At 40.9% G+C, this 27,314-nt stretch overlaps 1 protein-coding gene across 1 annotated transcript; it reads right to left on the bottom strand.

Annotated features, from left to right (window-relative positions):
• Nucleotides 1–10,670: 10,670 nt before the first annotated feature.
• On the bottom strand, nt 10,671–11,478 carry LOC131245821 (glycine-rich protein 23-like). Its single transcript, XM_058245537.1, has one exon. The coding sequence runs from the start codon at nt 11,414–11,416 to the stop codon at nt 10,940–10,942; it is 477 nt and encodes a 158-aa protein (XP_058101520.1). The 5' UTR covers nt 11,417–11,478; the 3' UTR covers nt 10,671–10,939.
• Between the last annotated feature and the right edge of the window lie 15,836 nt (nt 11,479–27,314).

Here is a 27,314-nt window from a genome sequence, read left to right as displayed (position 1 = left end):
AGAGCCAGCACCGAGTCAACTCTATCAGAGGGCTCGTCCTTGGACTCAACAACAGACCAAGTTGAATTTAGACAACTCAGTTCGAGCTCAATCTTGAATTTGACTGGCAGAATGGTGGTGAGGCAATAGGTGATGGTCGAAAGATGGTATAACAACTGGATGAATCCCCTCTTCCTCTTCCCTTCTCAACTTTCTCCTTTTGATGTCAGATAGAGTCTGCAAATCAGACACATACATAATAGTGGGCTCCACATATTTTAGTGGAAAAAAGTTAGGCACGGATTAGGTACTACCCCCGCCCGTGTAGAGCTCGGGACAGGCTAGATATGTAGCTCACATATTGGTGGAGAGTGGTTACGTCAGAAGGCAAGAGGACACATCTACAAACAGAGGTGTTAGCCCGCATTTGTACTCGGGTCTACAAAGAACCCCAAACGTTTCCTCTTTTTTTTTTTTTTTCCGCTTCCTACCTATTCCCTAGGATGGATTTCCTACGAAAGCCTTTTGCAGGAAGTTCCTCCGCAAGGATGTTGGGTGGGGCCACAACTTTTTTTTTTGGAAATCTACTCCGTTCATCTGTTTTGAGATCTCATTTTAGGACAAGAGACCAACAATGAGGTGGATCCAAAACTCAAGTGGGACCCAACATGGTGTGTATACATCAAACCTGTTAATCAGGTGTAACACTATGGAATGAAGCAATATTAAAGAGAAAAAAGGCTGATCGAGAATTCAAGCGGGCCACGATACATGAACTTAAAGATTTTATTATTCCATGGATATGTCCCACACGAGTTTCCCATTAGGCTGATCTTTTGCATGTACGATGTATATATTGCTTCTCAAATGATAGATGAAGTGGATTTTACCTGGACAACATGGGTGGCCCATGAGGTTGGGAGATTTAGGCAATTTTGGTCCTCCTTGACTGGAAACGGATTGGCTAAGCAATTCCGGTCGTCCTTGGTGGTTAGTAGTCGATGCTCCGTGGGGCCCACCATGATATATGTGTTTCATCCATTCCGTTCATCCATTTTTAAAGGTCATTTTAGGGCTTGATTCCAAAAATTAGAGGGATATAAATCTCAGGCGGACCACACCACAGGAAAACAATAGTGATTGGATATCCAACATTAAAATCTTCTTAAGGCCCACTGTACTAGTTATTTGACATCCAATCTAGTGATTAGGTCATAAAGACCTAGATGAAACTAAAAACAAAGATCAGCTTGATCCAAAACTTTTATGGCCCCTAAAATGTTTTTAATGGTCAACATTCATTCAACACTGTTTCCTATAATGTGGTCCACTTGAGGTTGGGATATACCTCATTTTGGGTCTCATACAATAAAAGGATCTAGATAAATAGATGGACGGCATGGATGAAACACATACCAACCACTAGCTATTGGCTGGTGGCAGAGGGAGTAGCTAATTCGTTTCCTCCTTGAATGGGAAAAGGGGACGCGGATTTCCAGCGAAAGCCTTTCACATGAAGTTTTTGCATAAGGATGATGGGTGAGGTCCACCACCATGTTAATGGGAATTCTACTCCATTCATCCGTTTTGAGATCTCATTTTACGACATTATACAAAAAATGAGGTGGATTCAAAATTCAAGTGGGCCATACGAGAGAAAATAGTGGGGATTTAGTGAGAACCATTGAAATATTCTTATGGCCATAAAAGATTTGTTTCAGTCTATTTTTTTTTGTATTTCTATTTCATTTCAGTGTTAATGACCTTATAAATGGTTTCGATGGCATATAAACATCAAGGTGGAGCCTAGGAAGGTTTCAATGGTAGGTATGTCTTTCCCCAAATTTTCCTCTTGTGTGGCCCACTTGAGTTTTAAATCCACCTCATTGTTGGTCTTTTGCCCTAAAATGAGATCTCAAAATAGATGAATGTAGTAGATTTTCAAAAAAAAAAAAAAAAAGGCTGTGGCCCCACCCAACATCCTTGCACAGGAACTTTCCGCGAAAGGCTTTCACAGTTAATCTGTCTTGGGGAATAGGTAAGAAGCGGAAAAAAAGAGGAGACGTTTGAGATTCTTTTTGAACCCAAGTACAAGTGCGGGCTAACGCCTCCATGTACTGATGTGTCCTCATGCCTTCTAACATAACCGCTCTCCACCAATATATGAGCTACATGTATAACCTATCCCAAGCTCTACACGAGTAGGGTAGCACCTAATCCGCACCCAAAATAGTTTCATTTCTTAGTTCTAATTGTTCACACCCCAAGTATAGGGTTGTGATGTAGTAATAATCTTGATAAGATCGAAGTCGAATCCATAGGGACTGAACCTTGTATGTAATCTGAAAGTAACTTGAACTAGAACTAAGCAAAGATGTAATCTAAATCAGAAAATTTTAAGGAAATAATGGTGAAATCTTAAACTAAAACTTGTAATAATCAAAGGTGAGAAACTAGGGTTCTAGGGATCCACTTGTAGCAGGGAGATCTATGCTTGATTCACAAACACAACTGGATTCAGAGTCCTATCCTCATCCAGATGGAAGATACTTCATTAAAAACAATATTGAACGTCCTTTGATCTAGTCATTAATGGATAAGAGGTATGAGAATTAGATTTGATTCCATCACAAGGCCATGCCTATAAGACAAAGCAAACAACAGAATCTAACCAATCCACATCCATCTGAGAGAGTTATGAACATTGGGAAGGCTTCCGTCATCCAACCATATCTAGGGGGCGATGGTAAACAATAGAGTTCTTAATTTCATAATCATAATAAAGCAAAGAATATGCTCAAAGCTATCACAAATCCATTGTAATTTAAGTCACAACAAACCATTAAAAACTAAAGGCATTTCTTATAATCAAACTAGAATCAAAATTAGTTCAACTTAAACCTGAATCAAAAGGCGTAAAGAAAAGTCTCCCATCATACTACAAGCTTCATCTCTTAGCCCTAGCTAAGAGGTTTAGCCAACCATAGACATGATTAAGCTAAAGACTTTTGAAGAAAATAACATCAAGGAAAGAAAACCGAAGAAGGAAGGAAAAACTCTGTGGTGGCCGTCCACTCTCTCTCTCTCTCTCTCTCTCGTTCGTTTCTTCTCACGTCCTAGGAATGGATATCTCTCTCTTTCTCTCTCCCTTTTATAGAGAGCAAGGGCAGAAGAGAGGAGAGACTGCTGGAGTCAGTGGAGGAGGTTCTTTACGCAGCAAGGGCGGTGGAGGCTTCCGTACAACGTGTGCAGCGCAAAAACGTAGCTCAACTTGCATTTGAATAGATTTTTCGGCCAATAGATGTCCAAGAAACTGATATTAGCTCCATGGTTGGGGTAAAGACCCTCTGCTAGAGCTTTTGAATGGTTCAGATCAGAGATTCGACCATCACATAAGCCGTGCAACGCCCCACAACGTCCCCGAAAATCGAACGTGCATAAGGTTTGAATCTGCCTGCGCTGCGATGCTCGGTGGGCCACACAGTGATGTTTTCGAAGAAATCCACCCCATTCATTGGATTCTTGGCGAAATTTCGGTCGGAAAGAAGTGGTTTTGGTTGAGTCTTGGTGCGGTCCACTGTATCAAATTAACTCGCCGTCCATCCTGCGTTTTCTGGCGATCCACGTGTGTACGTGCGCAAGGGACCAAAAGGAAAGCATGGCTAGGGTCTTGGCCACCCTCTGGAAAAGATGGACAGTCCAGGTTAGCGATCCAGATGACGGGTGGGGCCCACTAAGCAAACCCGGCTGGACTCTATTCTTGCGCAAGATAGGTCGAGTTAGCCCGACTTTGAGCGGGCTGCCCGACTGGTGCACATCCAATGCACATGTATTATGTGCACACGGGTCCCCATGTGGGGTCCATCATGATGTATATGAGAAATCCTCTCCGTCCATCCATTTCCTCATTTAATATAAAGGGTCGAAACTAAAATTGAAGCATATCCAGAGATCAGGTGGGCCCCAAATCGCTAATATGTGGGTTGATCCATTTGTTGGGGCACTTTCAGAGGGATCCGAGGGCTGAATTTCGACGTGTACGTTTAATTTAGGGTCCTCAGGTTAGATATAAAGTTTCGAGCCAAACGGATGGTGGGAACCTTGTGATCTTTCATTCAGGACGATTTTCGAATCTCTGGCATGTAAATTCTTCGATCTCGGTCCCCTGGGGTCCGTCCCTTGCTTTGGTGATTACTAAGCGTTAAATTCATGCTTTTAGTACCATTTTTCAGTTCAGGCTATTAGATTCACCTTGTAGCACCAACATGATTAAAATATGGCGTTAAACAGTATCATGTTCGTAAAATCAGGTAATAACTTGGGTCTAATATACAATATTTGACCCACAACACAATCCTCAATCAACATTTTGCTAGTCCCGAGCAAATTATGCAAAAAATAATTTAAAAATTACAGGACAATTTCTATAAAATCGATTGATTTTTGAAAAACAATCCAGATATTAGAATTCTAAGATTCATGAATGTTGGGCAGTACTTTGTCCTGGACTCAAGTGCATGGTAAACTTTATAGTCAAGTTCAAAGTATTAGTCTATTGATTAGAATAATTCTAAACATTGAGTTTCATGAGTGTATAGTGAAACCTAAACCTATCACAATCAAAGACTCAATTCTTTATTTTCATGATAATATTGATAATCACAAGAGCATTTAGGATAACCATAACTTAAAACCAAAACTTGCCTTACAGTTCAACTTTTCATTCTTCTAGCTTTTGATTTTTCTATCGACGGCTTTCATGTTATGTCAACCTTTTAAAGGTAAAGCCAATGAGGGGATTCGAACCCTCACCTGTAAGGACCAAACCCATGGTGAAGACCATTTGCCCAACTCTTTCTGAAGACAACTGTTTTTTAGCTAGGTATTATTTTTTTTCTTTGAACGTGATGGACAAATTCCCTAGGTTGGTTTCTTCCATGCTTAGTGATTACCAGGTTAATAATGCAATATCAAACTGAAACCTTAATGTGTAAGCTAGATGTGACATTTGACATCATGACTCAATCAATGTTTAAAACTTCTAAGCATGGATTAACAATTCGAACTTAACCGTGAAATCTAACAGATAGTTGAATCCAAGAGTCATAAATTACCAACATTACGTATCTTATACTTCTAAATTAAAGATGACCGTTAAAATAACTTCGAATTTACAAAAATTTTCAGAAAAATTTGAATTGTTTTTTATAATTTTTGCTCAAGACCAAGAAAATACTGATTAGGTAACCTAATCTCCCATCCCCAACCTAATATCTACATTATCCTCAATGTAAAAGAGATAAGCATGCAATGCACTGAGTCAACGAAAATAAAGGAGAAGTGACAGAAAGATAGTACCTGATGACGGAGTTAAGTGACTTTTTCTCAAAGAGATTTTAATGTGAAGGTTGCTCGGCAAAAGAGTTAATCCAATGAAAGTAAACTATCCTAAAACAATGGGAAAACAAACTAACCTAATGAGATAAAATCGACTAACTTAGAACGATAAAAAATAAACTACTCTAGTCTTACGAAAGCAATAAACCTACCTTTCGGGGTGAATTTCTTTTCAGGGTTATCTTGCCCGGGTTGAAAATGAAAGTATTGGGTAGACAGAATCACGAACCTTAGCTTTATCAACCACATAAAGTTTGTTTATATTTGTAGAAAGGGTAATGGGCTAGTAGATGCGTTGATCAAAATAAGTTGCGAGAAGCATAGGTCAGTCCTGTTTTTAATCCAAGCTGACCCCCCTCCAATGAGGAGGGGCTTCCTTTTCCTTGTTAAAGTGAGGATACAAGCCGTTAGGAGGGGGGATTAGGAGCTCCTGCTCCCTATTTTGTCTGCTTTTTTCGACCTGTGTTTGCCATTTTCTCTCCTTTCGATTGGCTTCCCAGCGCTTTTGTCCGGAAAAGTCTGAACCTAGCATGCCGAGTAGTTTCCTTTGCAAACTATTTTGCTCTCATGAAATGAATAGATATTAAAAAAAATAAAAAATAAAAAATCAATCAAAGTGTGGTCATGAAATACGTACGTGGGTCCCTTTCCGAGTGGTTGCTTAATGAAACGTCACACTCTACCACAGTGCCCAGTAACTCCTCTTTACGCACTTACACGTTGCTCGAGGCGATCATTTATCTCTATTTCAGATCATTTAATAAGGCTGTCTTCGAAATAAATTTGCCAATTGAATGGGCTGCATGTTTGATGAATATACTAAATTACCACTGAAATTTACGAATCGAAACAGCACACTGGGATAGGAGGAGGGTTATAGTCGATCATTTTCTTTTTCTAAATGCTGCATACACCGGTCAGATTTTCCCTTATTTGATACTCTTTACTGAGTATGAGTCTTGATATGCAACACTCATGAATTTTAAGATAGGCATGCATTAACTCAAATTAACCCAACTGTGGAAATCAATGTTGCTGAGTCACGTTCATAAAATCAGATTGGTTAAACATCCTAATATCTAACCATAGGATATTTTCATTTTTAACTGTCCAATAAATGGACACCAATAGCATAGTCCGCCCATCAAGTAGCCTTAGTTTTTTTTTTCTTTTTTTTGACACATAAACTGGAACAATTCATTTAGATAGTTTAAATTTTACGTAATTTCCATGTAATTTATATGTGGTTACATATCATCACCCCACCCTCCGTACTATTTAAAGTTTTCTCTAAAAGTGTAAGGTATGTGCCTTTTGTCGCTGTATCCTTTCTCGGCAAACTTCGTATTCACTGACTAATTATGATAAACCAGTGATCATGAGTGTCTTTTGCTAATTTGCTGTGTGGCATTTCTAGGTAAACTTCCTGTCCCGTGAGTAATTATGATAACTCAATGAACACGTGGTGTATCTATTTATAATTGATTTGTCCATGTCAAATCTAATTAACGAGTTAAATAATACCATATGATAGCAATATCTCAATAAGAGTGAACTTTCCAACCGGACGAATGTGATCATAATTCAAAAAGTCATAAGTAGTTTAAAAGGGATAAGTTCGGCTAACTATTACCGTAGGATACATGTCACATATATCATTCATGTAACAAAGTCAACTACTCATCATAGTGGCCTTATGATTGAAAATGGATATATATATTGAAATACAGTTGTAAATAGCGAAGAATTCGACTGATGCACCATGACATCGCATAAAAGAAGTCTTTATGATTGAAACTGCTTAAGGAGTGAATTAATACTAATGCCTAGTTAACCAAGTTTTATGACATACTATGTATGTTCATGCAAAGAAAGAGATAATCAAAACATAGCTTCAGGAGAAAAAGTCTCATTTATGTAATAGGAGCAAAACATATGCATAACCAATGGCCAACTCACAATAAACTACTAGTTCATGTGGCATTATATGATAAGTCACAATTGTCTAAAGGGCTTAGATGGTTATTTCCAAATTAGTAGACGTGAAAAGTGACCGCGGATATCTCTCTCTAACCACTGCATCAAATCTCTATAAATAGAAAAAAGATTAAAGAGCTCTGGACTTTTGCCAACCTAACATAAATAAACTCAATAGTACAACACTACTTATCTTCTTATTTGATCCTAAATTAGGAGTAGTGTAATCGAATTCGTTTATGTTGCTACGCTAACCCAACTTTAACATAATATTATAATCATGTTCGCCTACACTGATATGCTGGACCGACTTAGTTTAAAAGTAATATAGTTTCCTTCTATCTACGCTAAACACTAGATCGCAAGAAAGTAGAGTTGGGCATGAGATGACTTGACTTGGCAAACTCGACTCGACTCGACCCAAAATCTAACTCACTGCTGACTCGACTCAATTCGAAACTCAACTCATACATATATATTAAAACAAATCCTGATCCAACATTTTAGATCTAAAATGCCATGTAACTAATGGAGAGGCTGCAATTCTAACAAGTGAATCTAGGCTTTGAGTGGTGATTTTAGCCCGTGAATACCTGCTTACTCGACTTGAGTTGGTGTTGACTTGACCCGACTCAATACTTGTGACCAGATCGGACTCTGTCCAAATTAATTCGGGTCAAACCCAAACTTGCATCAGGTCAAGCATGCTGGACTCGATACCGAGTTGGTATGAATTTGGGTCAGGTTTGTTTCAAAACCAGATCAAGTCGGGTCAACCCTAACTAGATCCAACTCGACTCGATGCCAAGCTCTACAAGGAAGGCTATTTTTTTAATAATGTAATTCTCATCTTTTATGCCTAAGTCATTGTACCAAAGAAGAGTTAGGTCTAAGATCTCACCATTTACACCACATATGCTGGATTGCCTAGGATTATCTTTGTAAGTATTTATTTATTTATTTATTTCAGTAATATAATTAACTTATACTCTCACATTGTTCAGGCCTATTTATACATTTATTATCTTTGTGAAAAAAAAAAAAAAAAGTTTTTTTTAGCTGAAATGTAGAAAAAGTTATTGAGGGCGTGTTTGGGCAGTGGGATTAGAAGGGATTAGGTGGGATGGGATTCATCTGGTCCAGTGCCAATTCCACTCCATGTTTGGGAAGAATGGAAAAGCTTGGAGTTAGATTACATGGAATTACATGGGGCCCTGTGCCAATTTCACTCAATGTTAGGAAGTTGTGTAGGTCCCACCATGATGTGTGGGCTATATCCACACCGTTCACCCATTTTTTGAGATTATTTTAGAGCATGGGCCAAAAAATCAAGTAAATCTAAAGCTCAAGTGGACCCCACCATAGAAAGCAACGGGGATTGAATACTTACCATTGAAAACTTCTTTGGGGCCACAAAAGTTTTGGATCTAAGTCATTTTTAAGTGCATGCCATAAAATGAGGTTACAGGACAAATGAACGGTTTAAATATAGCACGTGTGTTATTCTTAATAATTTCAAATGATGGTGGGTATATCCATTCAATGTACCACCATGTTACCAGCAAAGCATGACATTAATCTTATCCCATGGCAACAAGGGACAATCCCTGCCATGGGTAATAATTATGTTTTTTTGAATCCTATCCCACCCAAACCCTTCTAATCCCACCGCCCAAACACGCCCTGAAAGTAGTAACCCTTCCCTCACTCTCTGCCTATCTTGGCATTCGGAGTCACGGGTATTTAATTTGGATCGACTCGTAATAGGCTCGGCATAGGCGCGTAATACACATGGACCGATGACAGTTAACAGTTTATTTTATTAATATCTTGGGGCAGCCGGCTGCTGACCTCAATATTAACAGTCTGAATTGACCGCTTACTGTTGTTACGCAGTGGATATGTGCATCGATATGATGCGACATATTATGCCAGAGTGTGGTTAAATTCATTTATTTCTCAACCGGCTCATTTAATATATGAAAAGTCTGTTGTGGTAAATGAGAAATGGTCCAGCGCTATCAAAGCACTGCCAAGTACTCTAGTCACGTTCTGAGCGAGTCCCCGCTTCATTGACCTAGACCGTCCATCGGGTCCAACGCACATTTCATGGTCAATCATGCAAATATCTTATAAATTCAACAAATATTAGCCATTGATCAACGGCCTTTAGTCAAGGTAGTTCACACAAAAGTGGGGATAATGATGTCCACTGTCGAATGGTCGTGGATAGGTGACTCTGGGTAACAGCTTAGTGGGTGAGTCCCTAGACTGTGGGGCCCACCTCGATGTTTTTGTTGTATATCCACTGTCCATCCGTTTTTTCAGCAAATGAAGCTGATACAAATCTCAGTTGAACCACTCCGCAGGAATCAGTGGTGGTTGACCACTAAAAACTTCTTGTGGGCCATGAAAGTTTCCGATCCCACTCATATTTGTGTTTTTCCTTAGGTTTTTATGGCTTGGATCCTTACTCTTGCTCGGGTGGTAGACTCACAGGAGTTTCAACACCCCATCAAGGGCTCCATTATCCATAAGTGGTGAAATTCCACTAGCGTGAGTGTGTGGGGTGTGTGTGGTAAAAAAAAAAAAGGGCCCTATGAATTTATCAACAGGTTGGATAGCAAATAAAAATCACCGTAGATTAGTAAATCCTTAGGAAGTTTTCAACGGTAGACATTAACCACTGTTTCTCATGGTGTGGTCCCACTTTGATTTATTTCTGCTTCATTGCTGGGTATGCCTAAGCTATTACCCAGACTCACCTAATCTGGGCGACAGTGGCAGTTTTTTTTTTTTTTTTTGCTCATCGAACCTGTTCATGAGGTCACACAAACCTTGTTGAAAGGAAAGCACATATATATCAGCTTATCCGAAACTTCTATGGCCCCGGGAAGGGTTCACTCGAGCTTTGGATATATATGCTTCAATTTTGAGTCATGGCTTAAAATGACCAGCCAAATCAAATGGATGGCGTGGATAAAACACATAATTCACGGTGGGTCCTACAGTCCTGCTAATGGAGGTTGGTGGCGGCAGGCTCACCAAGCAATTAAATCACACCTATCTTTAAAGAAAATAGAATGTAACTTGTTTTCAATATCCGACCTTTAATTTTCTCAGCTATGTCCACAAATTTATCTTTGGTGATACCAATTACTTAAAAGTGACAACACTTCCTATAGAGACTAATGCCATTCGTTTGTACGCTTATAAATCCTTAGAAAATGACCCACTTAACTTTCATGGCATGTCATACACTACGCAATAACACAGAGAGAGAGAGAGAGAGAGAGAGAGAGAGAGAGAGAGAGAGAGAGAGAGAGAGATATGACCATCATTATTATTAGAAAATCAGGAAACACTACAAACAACATATGACAAATAAAACCATATATTAACTCATTCCTACTCTTATAACTAAAGCAAGACATGCTTCACACTAGTTTCATCTCCTCACGTGCATAGTACGTGCCCTCTTACCATTCTACTTTGAAAAAAGGAGGCAGTCATTTCACGTAAAACGACGAAAACTAACCAAAGAAACCAAACTACAACAAACTAACACAAACACGCTTCAACCAATTCAAGGAAGGGGAAGAGCCCCACCTCCACCAGCACCACCACCCCCACCAAACCCTCCACCACCACCACAGCAACCAGCACCAGCACCAGCACCACCTCCTGCTCCTCCACCAACACCTCCTCCAGCACCCCCTCCGGCCCCACCACCTACCCCACCGATCCCACCCAAGCCGCCAGCTCCTCCAAGCCCGCCAATCCCACCACCGAGCCCACCGAGCCCCCCAGCTCCACCGATCCCACCGGCCCCACCACCAATGCCACCAAGAACAGGTAGCCCAACAATGCCAGCAGCGCCACCAACACCGGCGAAACCGCCAACTCCGCCATATGTAATGAAGTTCTTCTTGTCATCAAGCCCAGCACTGCTGGGTGCCTTCTTTGCAGTGGTGTGCACGGCCTGTTGGTCTGTAGGCACGTTCCTTGCACTGGTGTGCACAAGTGCTAGTGCAAGCACTAGCATGACATACCACCTTGCCATCTCTCTCTCTCTCTCGCTCGCTCGCTCGCTCGCTCTCTCTCTCTCTCCAACTTGGATTTTTAGCCTGAAGGCTGTTGCTGGCTCCGTTTTTTATAGACGACTGTTGGTAAGAGGCAGTTAGAAATATTAAACGAGAGATTTAATGCTACAGGCACGAAATGCTTGAACAAATGGAGTGAATTTCCTACTACAGTTGTTGTTGGGAGCCGGGCCAATAAAAAGCTGTGTGACGTTCAGTATAATTAAATCTAAAGATTAAATTTTCGATTTATTTATTTATTTATTTATAACAAAGTTCAGTATAATTAACAAGAAAATAAATAAAAATTAAAAAAAAAAAAAAAACCTAGAGTCACATGTGTGGACAAACAATCGAGGTGGATGGTTAGTAAGATGTGATCGATGTGTATAATCATTCCAGTAAGGACTAGGTTGATTGGCGATATGATGAATGTCATGGATATTTATATTACTAGTGATCTAAGCTACCATAAACTCTAGACATTTTGCAATAGGGATGGACAGAAGCAGAGGAACTAAGATAAAATTGGGATGAAAAGCGTTGTGTTGTGAAAGGTTGTATGAAGGCTTAGTTGGTTTGCCTCGAGTCTTCTGTTAAGTTCTCCTTATATAGCCCATGAGGTGGTAACCATATTGGGTTTCTTGACTGGCATGATATCCTCGAAGGTTAGAGGATCAGATTATATCCCAATTGGACTCGGATTCCTCATTGCATCTCTTGATTCCTTTCCGTTTTGAGAGGAATCGACTTTTCGAACTTTCATAGTTACTGTGAAAACTCCTATCATCTCTAGAGAGTTTTTCATTTTGGCAAGATTGTTCGAGTTGGCCTCGTCGAGTGTATCTAGATTGTGATAAACTTCCTATCTTGCTAGGTTTTTATATGCTTGTCGAGCACGCAGCTTTGACTACACCTACTGTTCTTGTAAGAAATATGCATCATTTGTTGCAGCATCTCATTTGTGAGCGTGTGCATGACTTTGAGCGGTTTTACTTTTGGTAGGTGACGTGTCACCGAAGAATATTGGATTAAAGACATTTTAGAGGCGCTGATAGGATTTCGTCAATCATTCATATACAATACTGACACATGACAATGTTTTATTGGTTCTTTTGGACACGGTAGGGCAAGTGTAACTAGTATTACACTAACTTTTAGCATATGCCATCTTTCAATAGTGCACTACTAAATGAATGGCCTAGATAGACCACATGTGTCCTAACCAATGACAACCTCGACTCATGATGATCACAACCCATATAACATGACAACCATGTACTACATTACAACCACAACCCTATATAACATGGTAAGGGTCATGGTTGTAATGTAGTAAGGGTCATGGTTGTAATGTAGTAAGGGTTATGTTGCCAGGTTGATATAATTAATAAGTTGATTATTTTTAAATAATAGGAGTTGAGGCCCATAATGGGGTGATCCGTTCCATCCACCTTGTCGGCCGGCTCGCTGTGGGGCCAAAAAGTCTTGACTTGGGCAGTGTCCACTTCTAACAAACATCACAACGAGCCTAGAAAATTTTAATAGTGGGTGTCATTATCATCATTATTTTCTATTATGTGGACCACATGAGCACCAGATGAGGCTAATATTTGGGCCCTAGCCCTAAAATGACACGGCAAAAAGGATGGGTGGTATGAATTATACACATATATCAATGTGGGCCCCACGAGTTGGGCCTTGCTCACGCCTTCCATACACATCATTTTCTCAACATTAAATTTGACGTAATTTCTTATTCATTCAAAAACTGTACAACTACTGAACCAAGGATAAGGGCATTTTGGTCCGAATAATTTTCAAAAGCTTATCAAAAGTCCAACCTTGAAATATTTGGAAGGTGGAACCTCTTTAAAGAATTTGACCATACAATGAGGCCAGTACAGTGAAAATCCCTTATTTGATATGTGTATTTGTTGCTATTCAATCAAAGGCGAGGTAACATGTGTTAATTAATGGCCTTTATTAGGTCAAATGTGCGTGATTAGAATACTGCAGGTATGCCAAAGTCGTACTTGACTCAAGTTAGATTAAATGCTTACGACATCAGCCGCCTCAAATTTTTTTTTTTTAAAAGGAAAACATTTCATTCCAACATCAGACTTACAAGCAGGCCGCTTTCGAGCGGGTAAGGGCCGACAAAAAGAAAGGCCTGACCACCTATCATATCGCTATACAAGTGGGAAAAAAAAGACGAGAAAAAACCGCTAGTCAGAAGTCCCTTAAGGCACCAATCTTGGCTTTGTCCAAAAAACAAAGGCCCCTAATCAGCCTTGGAAGGGATGCCATATTGTCGGTCCAGAGTGAGGATTGGTTGGCAGCTCCCGCTCTCGCAAGCCCATCCGCCGGCCCATTGATCTTTCAGGGGATCCGATAGAAAGAGAAGTTGGCTTTCTTCTGCAGCCCTTTAATTCTCCACAACCAGTAGTCCCATTTCCAATGCAGTTGGGAGACTCCATTGATGGCGTTTACCACAAAAGAAGAATCCGATTCAATGTTCACGTTGTTCAGTCCCTGCTAGATAGTGAACACCATTACATCATGAAGGGCCTGAAATTCCGCCCTGTTATTAGTATCCTGACCATATCTCGAATGAAAAGCAAAAATTAGGTTGCCATTTGAGTTCCTGTAAATGCCACCGCCCCCCAGACGGGCCTAGATTCCTAGACGCAGGCCCATCGATATTTAATTTCACCCAGCCCTCAGGCGGCCTAGTCCATTTGACCACATGACATCTTTTGGTCGAAAACGGGGCATAGGGCAGACCAAGGCGTGGGGCGATTGAATTGAAAAGAGGGGAGTCTTTAAAGATATTACTAAGGAGCCATTTAACCCAGCTAATCACCTTGCTACTTCCTGGGCTGGTACCATAATACCTAGCCGAATTTCTTATCTTCCAAATTTTCCAAACAATAAAAAGTGGAGTGGTGTAGCGGATTATTGAAGATCCATTGCCAGGCTGAAAAGAGTTCCACCAGAGTATAATCCAATTGACAATGTAGAAGGAGACAACGAGGTTGATGCCAAATATATCACTAAACTCCTTCCACACTTTGGATGTGATTGCCCCTGTGATGAAAAAGTGCTCTAATGTCTCAGGTTGTGGAGAAAAATCGTGGTCGCTATCGCAGCAGATACACCTGGAGGCGAGGCTAATCCCGCGCGACTGAATCCTATCATTCGTGGGGATAGCTCGCAGGAAGAGTCTCCATAGAAAAATTGATACCTTGAGGGGGATGTTTCGATGCAAAATCCACTTGGCTTAGTCGAAGGTCTGCCCGGAGGATCTGCAAACCGTCGAACTGGTCTTGACGAAGAACATTCCTGAACGGTTAAGAGGCCATATGCACTGATCAGTTTGGTCTGACGTGCAGATGCCTGCCTTAGAGATGTGTTCCTGGACGTACTCCGGGAGCAAAGCCGCAGCTGGCGAGGATTGGATTAAACCACCGGGGGAGAGAATGTTGCCGACTTATAGCGGAAGAAGATCGCCAGGAATAGGCTGCTGAACGCAGTCTGATAACCGACCGAGACCTGTCTAGTTTTCTTGCCAGAGATTAATGTGGCCCCTTCCCTCCTTCCATTGTACATGGTTCTCAAGAACCGGGAGAAGGGACAAGATGTGTTTTCAGAAAGGAGAGAAAGAAGATCTGGAGACGACATCCGAAAGATTGGAGGTGAGCCCATACCTAGTTGTGACGTAGTTAGCCCACAGACTACTGCTGCATCCTATTTTGACCGACCATGCCATCTTTATTCTGAGTGCTGCCATCACATCTTTAAGTTTTTTTATTCCAAGGCCACCCTCCTCCGTAGGCCTGGAAATATTTTCCCACCTGATCCAATGACACTTCTTGTTCCCTTTATGCCAGCCCCACATAAAGTTATAGAAACAGGATATTTGGACAGGAAGCATGGCCGCTGACATCGCATGGATTGGAATTTCACAGAGGACATGGTTAATTAAGGTGCACCTACTAGCTTGAGACAGAATTTTAGCCTTCCAACCATGAATTCTATTCTCCACTTTTTCCATCAAGGGACGAAAAAGGGCTACTCTAGCCCTTCCTTTGGCTAGAGGGATCCCAAGGTAAATGAAGGAATCCGAGGAGTAGGGAGCCTTGAGGCGACGCTGAATACTCTTTCTCCTATTAACCGGTAGCTTGGATGAGTGGTGGATGCAGGTTTTGTGATAATTTATCCGTTGAACTGATGCCGCTTGATAGGAAGATAGGAAATTTGACACTGCCTTGATAGAGGAGCTTCCGCCATTGAGAAAAAGTACGGTGTCATCGGCATAGAGAAGATGTGTGACTTGCTTGCAGCCAAGTTTAAGCTTGAACAAATGAAAATTTTTCTTGAAAATAAGGTTGGCAAAACCTCTACTGAGTACCTCTGTTACTACGATGAAAAGGCTTGGGGATAATGGGTCTCCTTGGTGCAGTCCTTACGAGGACTTGAAGAAACCATAGCTACCATTGATGATGACTGAAAACCAGTTGTTGTTTCAGCAATTTTCAACCAAATGTATCAATGCCTGAGAGAAACCGAATTGCTGTAAAACTCACACCAGGAAGTCCCATTCCAGGCGGTCATAAGCCTTCTCTATATCTAGCTTCAGAATGATATTTCCACCTCTCACCTTTCGGTCAATCTCCTTAACCATCTCCTGCCCTAGAGAAACACTCTTTACTATGGAGTGACCCCTAACGAAAGCCCCTTGCTCATTGGATATGATGTTGGAAAGGATCGTAGCCAATCAGACCGTAATGACTTTGGCAAAATTTTTATATACGTAGTTACACAAACTGATAGGCTGGAAATTGGCAAAATCTTTAGGGGAGGTTTTTTTCAAAATCAAATAAATGAGGGAGGCCGAGAATGCTCAAGGGAAATTGTCATCCAGGAAGAATTGAATCACCTCTTTGTGGATGTTCGGTCCCACGATATCCCAGCTATTTGCAAAAAAGCTCTAGACAGCCCGTTAAGACCAGGGGCGCTATCCCTAGGTAACGCTATGACTGCTCGCCTGACCTCATCCAGGGAAGGGTAGCTCATTAGAAAATCATTATCCATCACAGAGACTACCTATGGTATCACAAATCAGGAGTCCGTCATGTGTCGTGGACGGCTCAGACGTAAAAAGGAGAAGTACCGAACTGCTTCATCCTGGATTTCCTTAGTATCTGAGGTGGTCTCTCCCAATTTCTTCTAAATTTCATCAGTTCAAGTTCTTCTAATCTTATCCGTGGCTGACATTTGAAAGAATTTTGTGTTCCGATCGCCTTCCTGAAGCCAATTGTTACTAGATTTCTATTTCCAATAAATTTTCTCAGCTAATTCTAGGTGTTCGAGACTTTTTCTGTCTTCAAGGAGAACACCCGGACTTGCCTGTTGAGAATCCTGATCCTGCGCTTCTAGCCAGGCAATGGAGATTTTGGTTGCTTTGATCTGATGGAATAAAATTTCAAAAACCGTGTTGTTCGACTCCCTAAGCCGAAATATGATCTTCCTCATTTTCAGCATGAGATTGAGGATAGGCTGGTCTGATAGGTCATCTTCCAGGCTTGTCTGATCAGTTCGGGATAGTCGTGGTGCATGGTCCACATTCGCTGAAACTGAAAGGGTTTCAGGAAAGATTGCAACGCTGGGGGAAAGGTTAGCAGCAGGGAGCAATGATCGGATTGGACACGCGGGAGGTGTTTAACTTGGAAACAAGGAAAACAACTCACCCAGCTGCTGTTGCAAAGGACTCTGTCCAGGCGGGCCCAAACTCTGGAGCTCCCCGCTTAGTTACTGTTCTACGTGAATTTGTTCCCGCTGAAACCCGCATCCATCAATCCTGTTGCTTCCAAAGCATTTGCAAATTTAATATAACTACTGGAATCCTGGTGCCTGTTGCCCTGTCTTTCAGCTGTGGTAAGGACCGTGTTGAAATCACCTCCCATTGCACAGGGGCGAGTAAAATTCCTAGCCATGGAGGTTAAAGCCTCCTAGAGATCTCTCCTTTGCACTCTATAACATTTTTCCTATATAATAGAAAGATGGAAAAAAAAATTGGAATTGAAATGCTGAATTCGGAGAGTTATCACCTAATTTGATCACTGCACCACTGAAACATGTAGATTGTTATTACAGAAGAACCAGATTTTACCTCCATCTTCCACATTAGAGATTGAGCAGTGAAAGCCCAACTTGAGCCCCACCTACATTCTTTTGTTTTTTCTGGACATGGGCTCCAAAATGGCCAAACACATTAGCTTGTGGTTTTGCACAATTCTGACTGCTGATCTGAGAGTAGCTGGATTGGCTACCCCACGCGCATTCCAAATTATTACACCATCCATCAGTAACGTTTCCTGAGTTGATTGCTCTCCTCTTTAACCTTCGCAGTCGTCCACCCCATTGTTCCTAGGTTAAGCCCGCTCTTTGGATTTATTGACTTCCTGACCACTAACCTCTTCTTTCCTCTCTTAGATGGAGGTTTTGATTGGGGGGGACCTGTGCTTCCTTCTGTTTCTGGTCCCTTGCAGCTTTCTTGTGATTGATGGGTGATCACCTGGACCTGAACCTTGCATGGAGAGAAGTCCACTTCCAAAGCAATTGGGTGTTCGGCCTCTCTATTCACATACTGTTCTTCGTTTTCAGTTGTGGCTGGAATGGCGTCAAGATCTAATTGCATGAAAGGGTGTTGCAATCTTTTAGAGAAAAGACTTTGCCTATCCGCTATCTCCAGATCTAGGCGATGAATTGGAAAGTTCCCTACTAATTTGGAGCACCCCTTCTTCCTGAATCTGTCCTGAAATGTCCTCTGCTGTGGGGGTATTTTCGTCTGAGAGAGAGGTAGATTAACCTGGATGTTCTGCTCAATATACCTCTGATTTGAAGCATGGTCGTCAACGAGAGTTTCTCGGTTGTTCTCGCTATCATTCTAAGGAGAGACTGGTTGCTCCTGATTCTGCTTTAACTGAAGCTCTCCATTGCAGGAAGCAATGTTCCAGACTGATTTTTCCTGTACTTGCCCAATATCATAACTGTGGTCTGTTCCTATCCCATTGTCTTGGCTCTGATGGGCTATCTTCCTCCTAGACGTGAAGTATGGAGACAGGTTGAAATGAGGCATTATTCTCTACTGTTTGTCATCAGCCTACTGAAAGTGAAGACTAGCATTAAGCGGGGGAACTAGCGTCATCGGATTGGGATTATTCAAATCTTTCAGAACAATTCCAACTAGCTTTTCCTTACGAGAATCACATTGGATGGCACCGGCATGTTCCACTACTTCTTACGGAGTGAATTACGGAGTGAAAATAGGAGGCAAAATTGTCACTACTCCTTGAGTAGCACCAGGAGGGGAGGTAAAAGGTCAAGAGATGAGGGACAGTTCCATAGGTGTGGAGATGGGGAGGTGGGGGGTCGGGGAAAGATTTGGGATATTTGCTGGAGTGGGCGGACAGTGATTTAGGTTGTTTGAAAGGACGGGCTGGGGGATTATGGAGGCTATATGAGGCTCGATATGTGTTTAGTTGGTGGACACCGGTTTAGGGGGGGGGGGGGGACAGGGCTTGGTTCAGTTGTGGGTAAGGGGGAGTTGTTCTTGGGCATTGCCACAAATAGAGGATGGGGTAGTGGGTAGGAGGGGTGGAGTGGGCAGAGGCAGGGGTAGGGGAACGGGCTCATTTCCTTAAACATGTAGAGGGGAGTCCGGTGTGCTGTTACTCCCCTTGAAGAATACTTTAGTTACCCACTCCTTAGTGGATTCTCTGGGACGCTAGAGGTTAGCTGGCCACCCTCCCTCGAGATCTAAAGCTTCCAAAGACCCCGAGATTGGGAAAAGACAACCTTCTACCTTCAGATAACAAGAGTAGTGAATATTCACTCCAGATTATAAAATCACAAGGACTCAAGCAAAGGCCTGAAAATTTTCAGCTCTAGCAGCATTATCAATTTCTATGACTTTTCCGAACGTATTCTCTAGCTCTTCAATCGTAGAAGGATACCAAGAGTGTGTTGTGATGCCGAACAGACGGATCCATCTTCCTTTGCTTACGAGGGTAGCTTCCGGGTACCAAGGCTCAACTTCTATCAAATTCATCTTCTTATGTAGCGTGGCGTCTTTGGCAAAAGCAACCATCTCATGGCTAGATTTGAATTTGAACATGAATTTCTCAGAGGATATTCTGCAAATTTCCAAATTCAGATCTGTGAAAGTGGAGCTCCGAAGTTTGTCTTTGATGTGGGAGAAGGTGACCGATTTGCCACCTGCTGTCCTAATGAGGGCCATGCTTAGTTGTTCCTGCAGCTTCTTAACTTCGTGGCTTTTGGTTGTGACTGTGAGAGATCCCAAAAATGGAGCTTGGGGTTTAGCTATGGGAAGACGATTAATACTCTTAACCGAATCCAAATAAGAGCCTTTGCTCAACCCCTTTGTTGACCGAGAGGCTAACTCATTTCGGATCATTTGGGGGAGTGCGGCCTGCAGTTCTTTTGATTTGCTCTTTGCCCTTTCCAATGTGACGATTCGTTCGTCGATCCTTTGATCGTTGAATGTGTTAACCGCATCTAGGGCATCCTGCTCATAATGGAAATAGATGAAAGCATACCCGCTGGATTTGTTTTTCTCTGTCCTAAGGGATTCTAATATCCGAGATTTTCCCAAATCTTCCAAATATGCGTGAGATATCCTCTTCGTTTGTATCGTATGTTAGGTTTCTTGCAAAAATTTTAAAGTGAAGGGGGTGGGCTTCTTTACATTGCTTCCGACGGATAGTCTGCCAACTAGGTTCTGTCCGAAGATTGCGACCTAGGAATTGCTCTTCTGCTCTATCTTGCTCCTCTTCGGTGACTCGAAGAGGGTCTCGATCACGGAGAGGGTCTTGCTCATGGAGAGGAGGTTGCCCTCGGATGGGATGTTGCGTGCTCTTGCAAAGAGGATGTCACGCCCCAAATCCGGTTACGGACAGCTTCCGTGATGCCCTGAATCCGGCACTCGACTTCCATACACCAAGTCCCGAGTTCGGCGTACCATAAGGAAGATTTTTGATTGAATTTTTTTCTATATATATATATATATATAATACCTAAGCATGAAGATCTATGATCAAAATACCAAGCAACACTCTCTATTATAAATCCTGATGGTTACAAGTATAATGCTTTCTAAAAGGTACACGACGTCAATATTGCCAAATTGAAAAATAGATACAATGCATTGAGAAAGCGAAGTCTTCCAAGTTACTCCTGCCCTGAAAAAAAATGGAAAATAGGAAGCTTAGGCAAAAAGCCTAGTGAGTACACTCGTGTGTGTAGTGTGTCCTATATGCAAGCAAGATAAATATGTTACAAGAAAATCATATATGTGAAGGGCGTGTAGCACGTAAGGTATGATGTCAATACCAATGCAATGCATGTGCATCTTAGTAATACTCCGAGTCAATGCTACCAGCATCGTCAAGTCATATTTTCATTTCTCCTATACCACAACCATAACTGTATTACACGCATCCGCAATCACATCATCATCATCATCATATTGTCATACCATATCATAACTATATATCTCAGGAAGCACCATGGTCGACACCCATGCACCAGACACTAGTAATCGATCTCGCATACCCGCCCTGTGGTAGACTTCCACCAATTGTATATCATGGGAAACACTATGGTTGACACCTATGCACCAGACACCAGTAATCGACCTCACATACTGCCCTACGATGGACTTCCACCCAGCATGCCAATAGCGGACTTTATACGCGCTTCTCCTCGCCGGCGAGTTAGACCAGTCTCTATTTGCACCTCAGCCCTTAAGCAGGTTAGACCCACCTCTGCTCAACCCGACCTCGTCAGTGGGAGTCAAATCCATGACCCATGTATCCACTCGGCCCGACGATGAGGCAACCCTAGCTAGCATAGGGGTTTAGGGACTTTCAAACCAAGGGGCACATCATCTCCTACTATTTTCACACTTTCGGTGTCCTGTTCATTTTCAGGGATAACCCAAGTCATCATTATAGATGCACATTTCATAGTCAAGATCCAACTCATGTTATACGGTATGACTGTGGTATTTTGATCCTCATGTATGTCACAATTATGTATGATTTCAAGCAATTATGATAAGGCATATGTTCAAGTGCATGTGGTATGCATATAATGCCTTGAGTTTAGGGTCTACTTAACCTTTAAGCTTAAAAATGACATCACTAATATCATTCATAACTATCATAATCACAAGCATTAATTGTAATAAGAGTTACACCATATCCTTCGCAAGATAGATATTCCATTAGCGGCTTTAGCCTGACATGATTTTCTTCTATTGGGACAACATGGTTATACCCTAATTGGGCCTTATGGTTAATGAGTGGTGATAACGCAAAGTACATGCACCAAATGATTATTAAATGAGAGGCATAATTATAACATGAGCCACAGGATGGATGGTGCTGGTGAAACTCATATAATGTAGAGGGCTTTACCTTCAAGTGAGCTGTTAGTAGGTTGGATTTACAAATAATTATCATAGTAGTTATACAATGGTTTGGAAGGCATAGGTAAACTTCATAAGATACAGTGAGCCCAAAGTTGAACGACTTGGTATATAATATACACATAAGAGTTAGTTACGGTTGGATAATGCGGGTTTGTTTCATACAATGTAGTGGGTCCTACTTCCAAGTGGTACTGTAAGCAGATAGGTCCTCATACAAACATTATGGTGGGTCCCAATAAGTAGATAGCATAGGTAATGCACAAGGCATACGTTAGCGAGCTCCATCATTAAATCGTCTAGTTGGCAAAACAATTGAATAGTGCAGATAAAATACGTACATTGAGTTGGTCCACAAGTATTTGAAAGTTATACATTCAATTAACACTATTTCATATCGTCTGAATTATTTAAGAATTGGATCTAGATCATTTTGGAATCATGTTCTAGAATTAGCTAGCCTAAATGGTGAAATATGCAATACTTACATCAAGTTAGGGTCCATAATTAATCAGATACACGTCTTAAGTTTATATACCTAAGAGGTTACACCATCAGCATAGTCCATGAGTCTGAACAATCACACAATTCTCGTATGCCCACATGGTCTTATGGCTACTCCATTATCAGAAGTCCATTGGTTAAGTGGCCACACAAATGTCACTTTACTAGTCATAAGGGACTTAAGGTCACATGATTACTTATTTTTTTTTACTACACCATAACTCATATATCTATGTGCAGCTACTTTATTAAGCTTCTACATGGTCAGGTTGTCGATGCCATAATTTCACTTGGTTGAGTGGACATACAATTAGTATCATAGTCTAGTGACCGCATTTCAAAGCATCCAAGGTACAATCACAAGCATACCCACCATACCCGATTACACTATGTTAAACTAACTTTTAAACTATGATCGCCCTATTCCTCATACAGAGAATGACTCAAATTCGGTGTCACATGATCAAGAGGCTAGGAAATATCTTCCATTACATCAGATATAGTTTAGTGGTCCCCGCATTTGCCTCACCCATGAGCATAATGTAAGAGTTGTATTTATGTCGCATGATACCGAATTGAGGAGCACTCCATTATTAAGTTGTATAATCCAACCCATATCATAATTTTCATGACTAAGAAAATCTGCACGTACAACCCGATTTTCATGGTTTAGGTGACTATGGCTATGCCCATAAGCACGTGGTCATGTCATTGGATGGTCACCAATGCCACCTGACTTCATGTAATTGGTTGACCTTGTGTGCATTTCACAATCATACGGTTAGACGACTACATATACTCCGCAATTGCATATGATTAGGTGACCTTACATACATCACATGTCCACATGATTAAGGGGCCAAACACGTACATCACATTCTCACACCACTAAAGTCTACATATTTGTTATAATTGAACACATTTATGGGTTTAAACACATATCATATGATCCTACTACTTAGGACCGCACTCTAACCAAAGTGCCAAATGGTGAAAGGCTGTGCACTCATTATATAATTAGGTAATCTAAGGTAGCAATATAATACAACGCATATCACATACCAAGTAGTGAAGGACTATACAAACAACACAATTTTACGTGATTCAATATAGCATACATTTAATACATGTAGATAAAAAACTCTTACCAAAGAGGGCCAATGGTTGGCCTAAACAAGGCTACTACTGATGGGCCCACATGACATTCACTCAAAATGTGCCTTAACATTCTTGGGCCCATACACCAATCGAATTTACAATGGGTTCTATGCGGTAGAGCTCATAGGGCTTTTCCATAAGGTTAAGTTATGTGTAACCCATTTAAGACTTAGGTCTGCTTTGATTTTAGTACAAATCCTAAAATGATATGAGGAAGTAGATGGTCCGCATGGATTAAATAGATACACCATCGTGGTCTTAGGTTGGATTCAATAGTTAGGTACTTATTCTCACAGCCTTGTATTGTATGTCTATTTTAGGTTGGATTGACTGATCTTTGGGATAATGTCCTAAAGGGGACCCGGTACATGGGTTAGATGGGTTGAATATCTAATACATCATCAGGATGGCTCATAACAAATTTTTAGTGATGATAGTTCAATTTACATTATTTCATAATGTACGGCTATCTAATCATTGGATGGGCCTGATTCATGGTAGCATACTATCAAAAGGGTTGATAAAATAGATAAACAATGAGGATCTTAAATATATATCATGTTATAGCCATTATGGATTAAGTGGCATAATACTTACATCAAAGTGGGCCATACCACACAAGTTGAGAGGGTTACCCTCCATTAAATATTCATAATCATTTGTTGGGCCCACAAAGATGTGGTCCATGAATCCAGCCCATCCATTATGTGTGTCCCACTTGCTTAAGGGGTCAAACCAAGTTTTAGATGCATCCAAATTTCAGGTGGACCCCAGCAAGTGTTTTATATATGCTCGAGCTCCGAGTTGCACTAACGATTCAAGGAGATCAAAGTTCCATGGGTCCCAAAGTGATGTATTTATTATACCTACACTATTCATCTATATTTTGAGTTCATTTTAGAAAATTATCCAAACAAAAATGAATCATATCCAAAGATTATCTAGACCTCACCACAAATAGCAGTGAAGATAATGATTTCACCATTAAACAATCCACAGGGCCCAGTATAACATTTATTTTCCATCAAATCTATTCATAAGGTTACAAAGACCTGAATTAAGGGGAAAAATAAATTTCATATTGGTCCAAAACTTCTATGGCCCAAAATTCAATGGTAGATATTCGATCCCTTACTGCTTTTGTAGTGTGGCTCACTTGATAGTTAGATCTATCTTATTTTTCTTCTCAAGCCTTAAGACAAGCTCGCCAAATGAATGGACAGTTTGGATATAACACATACCTCATGATCAATTGATCCAGCTTCCTATTTTTTTGTATTATATTTTATTTATTTATTTATTTTTTTAATGGTGTGGGCCACTTGAGTTCCGTGTATGGCTGATTTTTGAGGGTGACCCATTTTTAAAGGGGACCCATCAAATGCACGCTGTAGATGCTCGACATGCATCAAGGTGGGATTGTGGTGGGGCCCACTTCCTTCTAGCGTCAGCAGCAGGACGCTGCTTGCTGCAGCGTCAGATGCTGACAGCAACATCGTCCAATGTGTTTATTATTTATTTATTTATTTATTTTAGGTTTTTTGTAAGGGGCCCACATCAAGACGATCCAGTCCATCTGCTTTTTTTTGGGCTCGTGACGGGTCTAATGAGACCAATATTTAATATGTTTTGACATACAAAAATATTACAGTGGGCCCTAACAAATTATTAGCATTAAAAAAATCTCTTTGATGGTGGGGCCTACCAGAGATTTAGATTGGCTTCATTTTTCGGCTCAATGCCTAAAATGAGCTGGGGAATCGGATGGACGACATGGATTAGATATATACATTATGGGTGGGCCCTGTTATAGGTCCCACACTCTCCCCCTTTTATTCAAAAGTAGCTGGACATTGCCTGCTGTAGTGTCCTCCGGACGCTGGCAGCATCGTCCACTGTATTTATTTTATTTTATTTTTTATTTTTTTAATTTTTGGTGTTGTGTGCACCTGTGTGCATGGGTGTGTGTGTGTGTGTGTGTGTGTGTGTGTGTGTGTGTGTGTGTGTGTGACCAGCCCAATGGGCCATATTCGAATGGCTTAGATGGCCTAAAAACATCACAGTGGATCCATGCCCTTTTGTCAAATTGATATTCATGTATTCCCTTCATCTAGGTCTTGGAATGTTATGGACGTTGGATGAATACTAAACAACATAGTAAGGCCACGATCAACGGGTCCCACTTCATCATCATCATCAATAACAACAACATGTTATCATCATGATCATTATTATCCAAACCATAAAAGAATAAAAGACTAAGTGAAAAGGGGGTGTACTCACCTTAATGGATTAGATGGATGGTTGAGATGGATGGAAGGGATGGGGTTGATGGCCCACCAAGATCACTCTTCTCTCTCTCTCTCTCTCTCTCTCTCTCTCTTTATGTCCATGTGTAGAAAATGGGAAAATGCTAAGGGATGAAGGACTATTTGTAGAGAACTTGTTAAAATGTGGTTAGATTCAATTAATGTGATCTTGGTTAGCTTAGATTAGGATTATGACAATTAATTCATCATTTGTAATTAATGGTGGGTTAAAGGAATATGAGATAGTATAGTGTGATGATGTCATGCTTAGGGTGTGGCATGGAAAATAGTTGACTTGAGGTGTACATGAGAGAGGGAGGGGTATGGGTGTGTGACATCACACACATGGGTAGAGATTCTCTCACCCATGTGTGGCATATACATGTGTGCATGGCATGTGTTGTGCACATGTGTGGAATGGAGTACATGGCACCATGCGCACATGATACAACAATGATTCTTCGCGGCGTATCTCACTAACGGAGTATCGTACAGATGCACGGGTGGTATCTTCACGATCGTGGTGATGGGGTGGTCGATATGAGATAGGTTTCAAGGTCTTGGGGTTCCAGTCAGTCGGGTGTGTACTATGAACGACCAATTCAGATCTAACTAAGGGCGTCGATCATTGTGTACATAAGCATAGAAAGTCGTACGGAATAGACGGGGTCTTACAAAGGATTTCGTCCTCGAGGATTCTCTCGCTAGCTTCATCATAAAAATGGATGCAACTACTAATGTGCATCAATCAGGTAATTTAAAAGGGAATGATTAGTCCTTGTGAATGATTTTTTTAAAAAAGATTTTTTTTTTGAGCTGAGGGTTTTTCTTTCAATGGTGATCGCGGGCCTCAGGTTTCTTAGAAATGCATTAATGAATAGAAAGAATTAAAATCTAAACATTAAATCACCAATTTATTATTATTATTTATAATGAAGTTCAGTATAATTAACGAAAAAATAAAATAAGCAAAAAATAAAATACAATAAAATAAAAGATAAATACCTGAGATCACCTATATGGACAAACAATCGAGGTGGATGGTTAGTAGGATGTGATTGATGTGTATGATCTTTCGAGGGAGGACTTAGTTGATTGGGGATCTAATGAAGGTCGTGGATATTTACATTACTTATAGGCATACTGTAACGATAACGCTTGACAATAGTGATCTAAGCTACCATAAACTCTAGACATTTTGTAATAGGAATGTATAAAAGTAGAGGAACCAAAGTTAAAATTAGGATGAAAAGCGTTCTACTGTAAGAGGTTATATGATGGCTTAGTTGGTTTGTCTCGAGTCTTCCATTAGGTTCTCCTTATATAGCCCGTGAGGTGGTAACCATATTGGGTTTCCTTATTGGCATGATATCCTCGAAGGTCACAGGATCG

Source organism: Magnolia sinica, chromosome 5 (assembly GCF_029962835.1).
Source record: "Magnolia sinica isolate HGM2019 chromosome 5, MsV1, whole genome shotgun sequence".
Lineage (NCBI taxonomy): Eukaryota > Viridiplantae > Streptophyta > Magnoliopsida > Magnoliales > Magnoliaceae > Magnolia > Magnolia sinica.
The sequence above is the reverse complement of the archived record's forward strand: the minus strand, read 5'-3'. Positions and strand labels throughout refer to the sequence as shown.

Bases quoted from the DNA above. Each gene is read 5' to 3' on its own strand.
- LOC131245821 (XM_058245537.1), bottom strand. From the start codon at position 11,416: ATGGCAAGGTGGTATGTCATGCTAGTGCTTGCACTAGCACTTGTGCAC.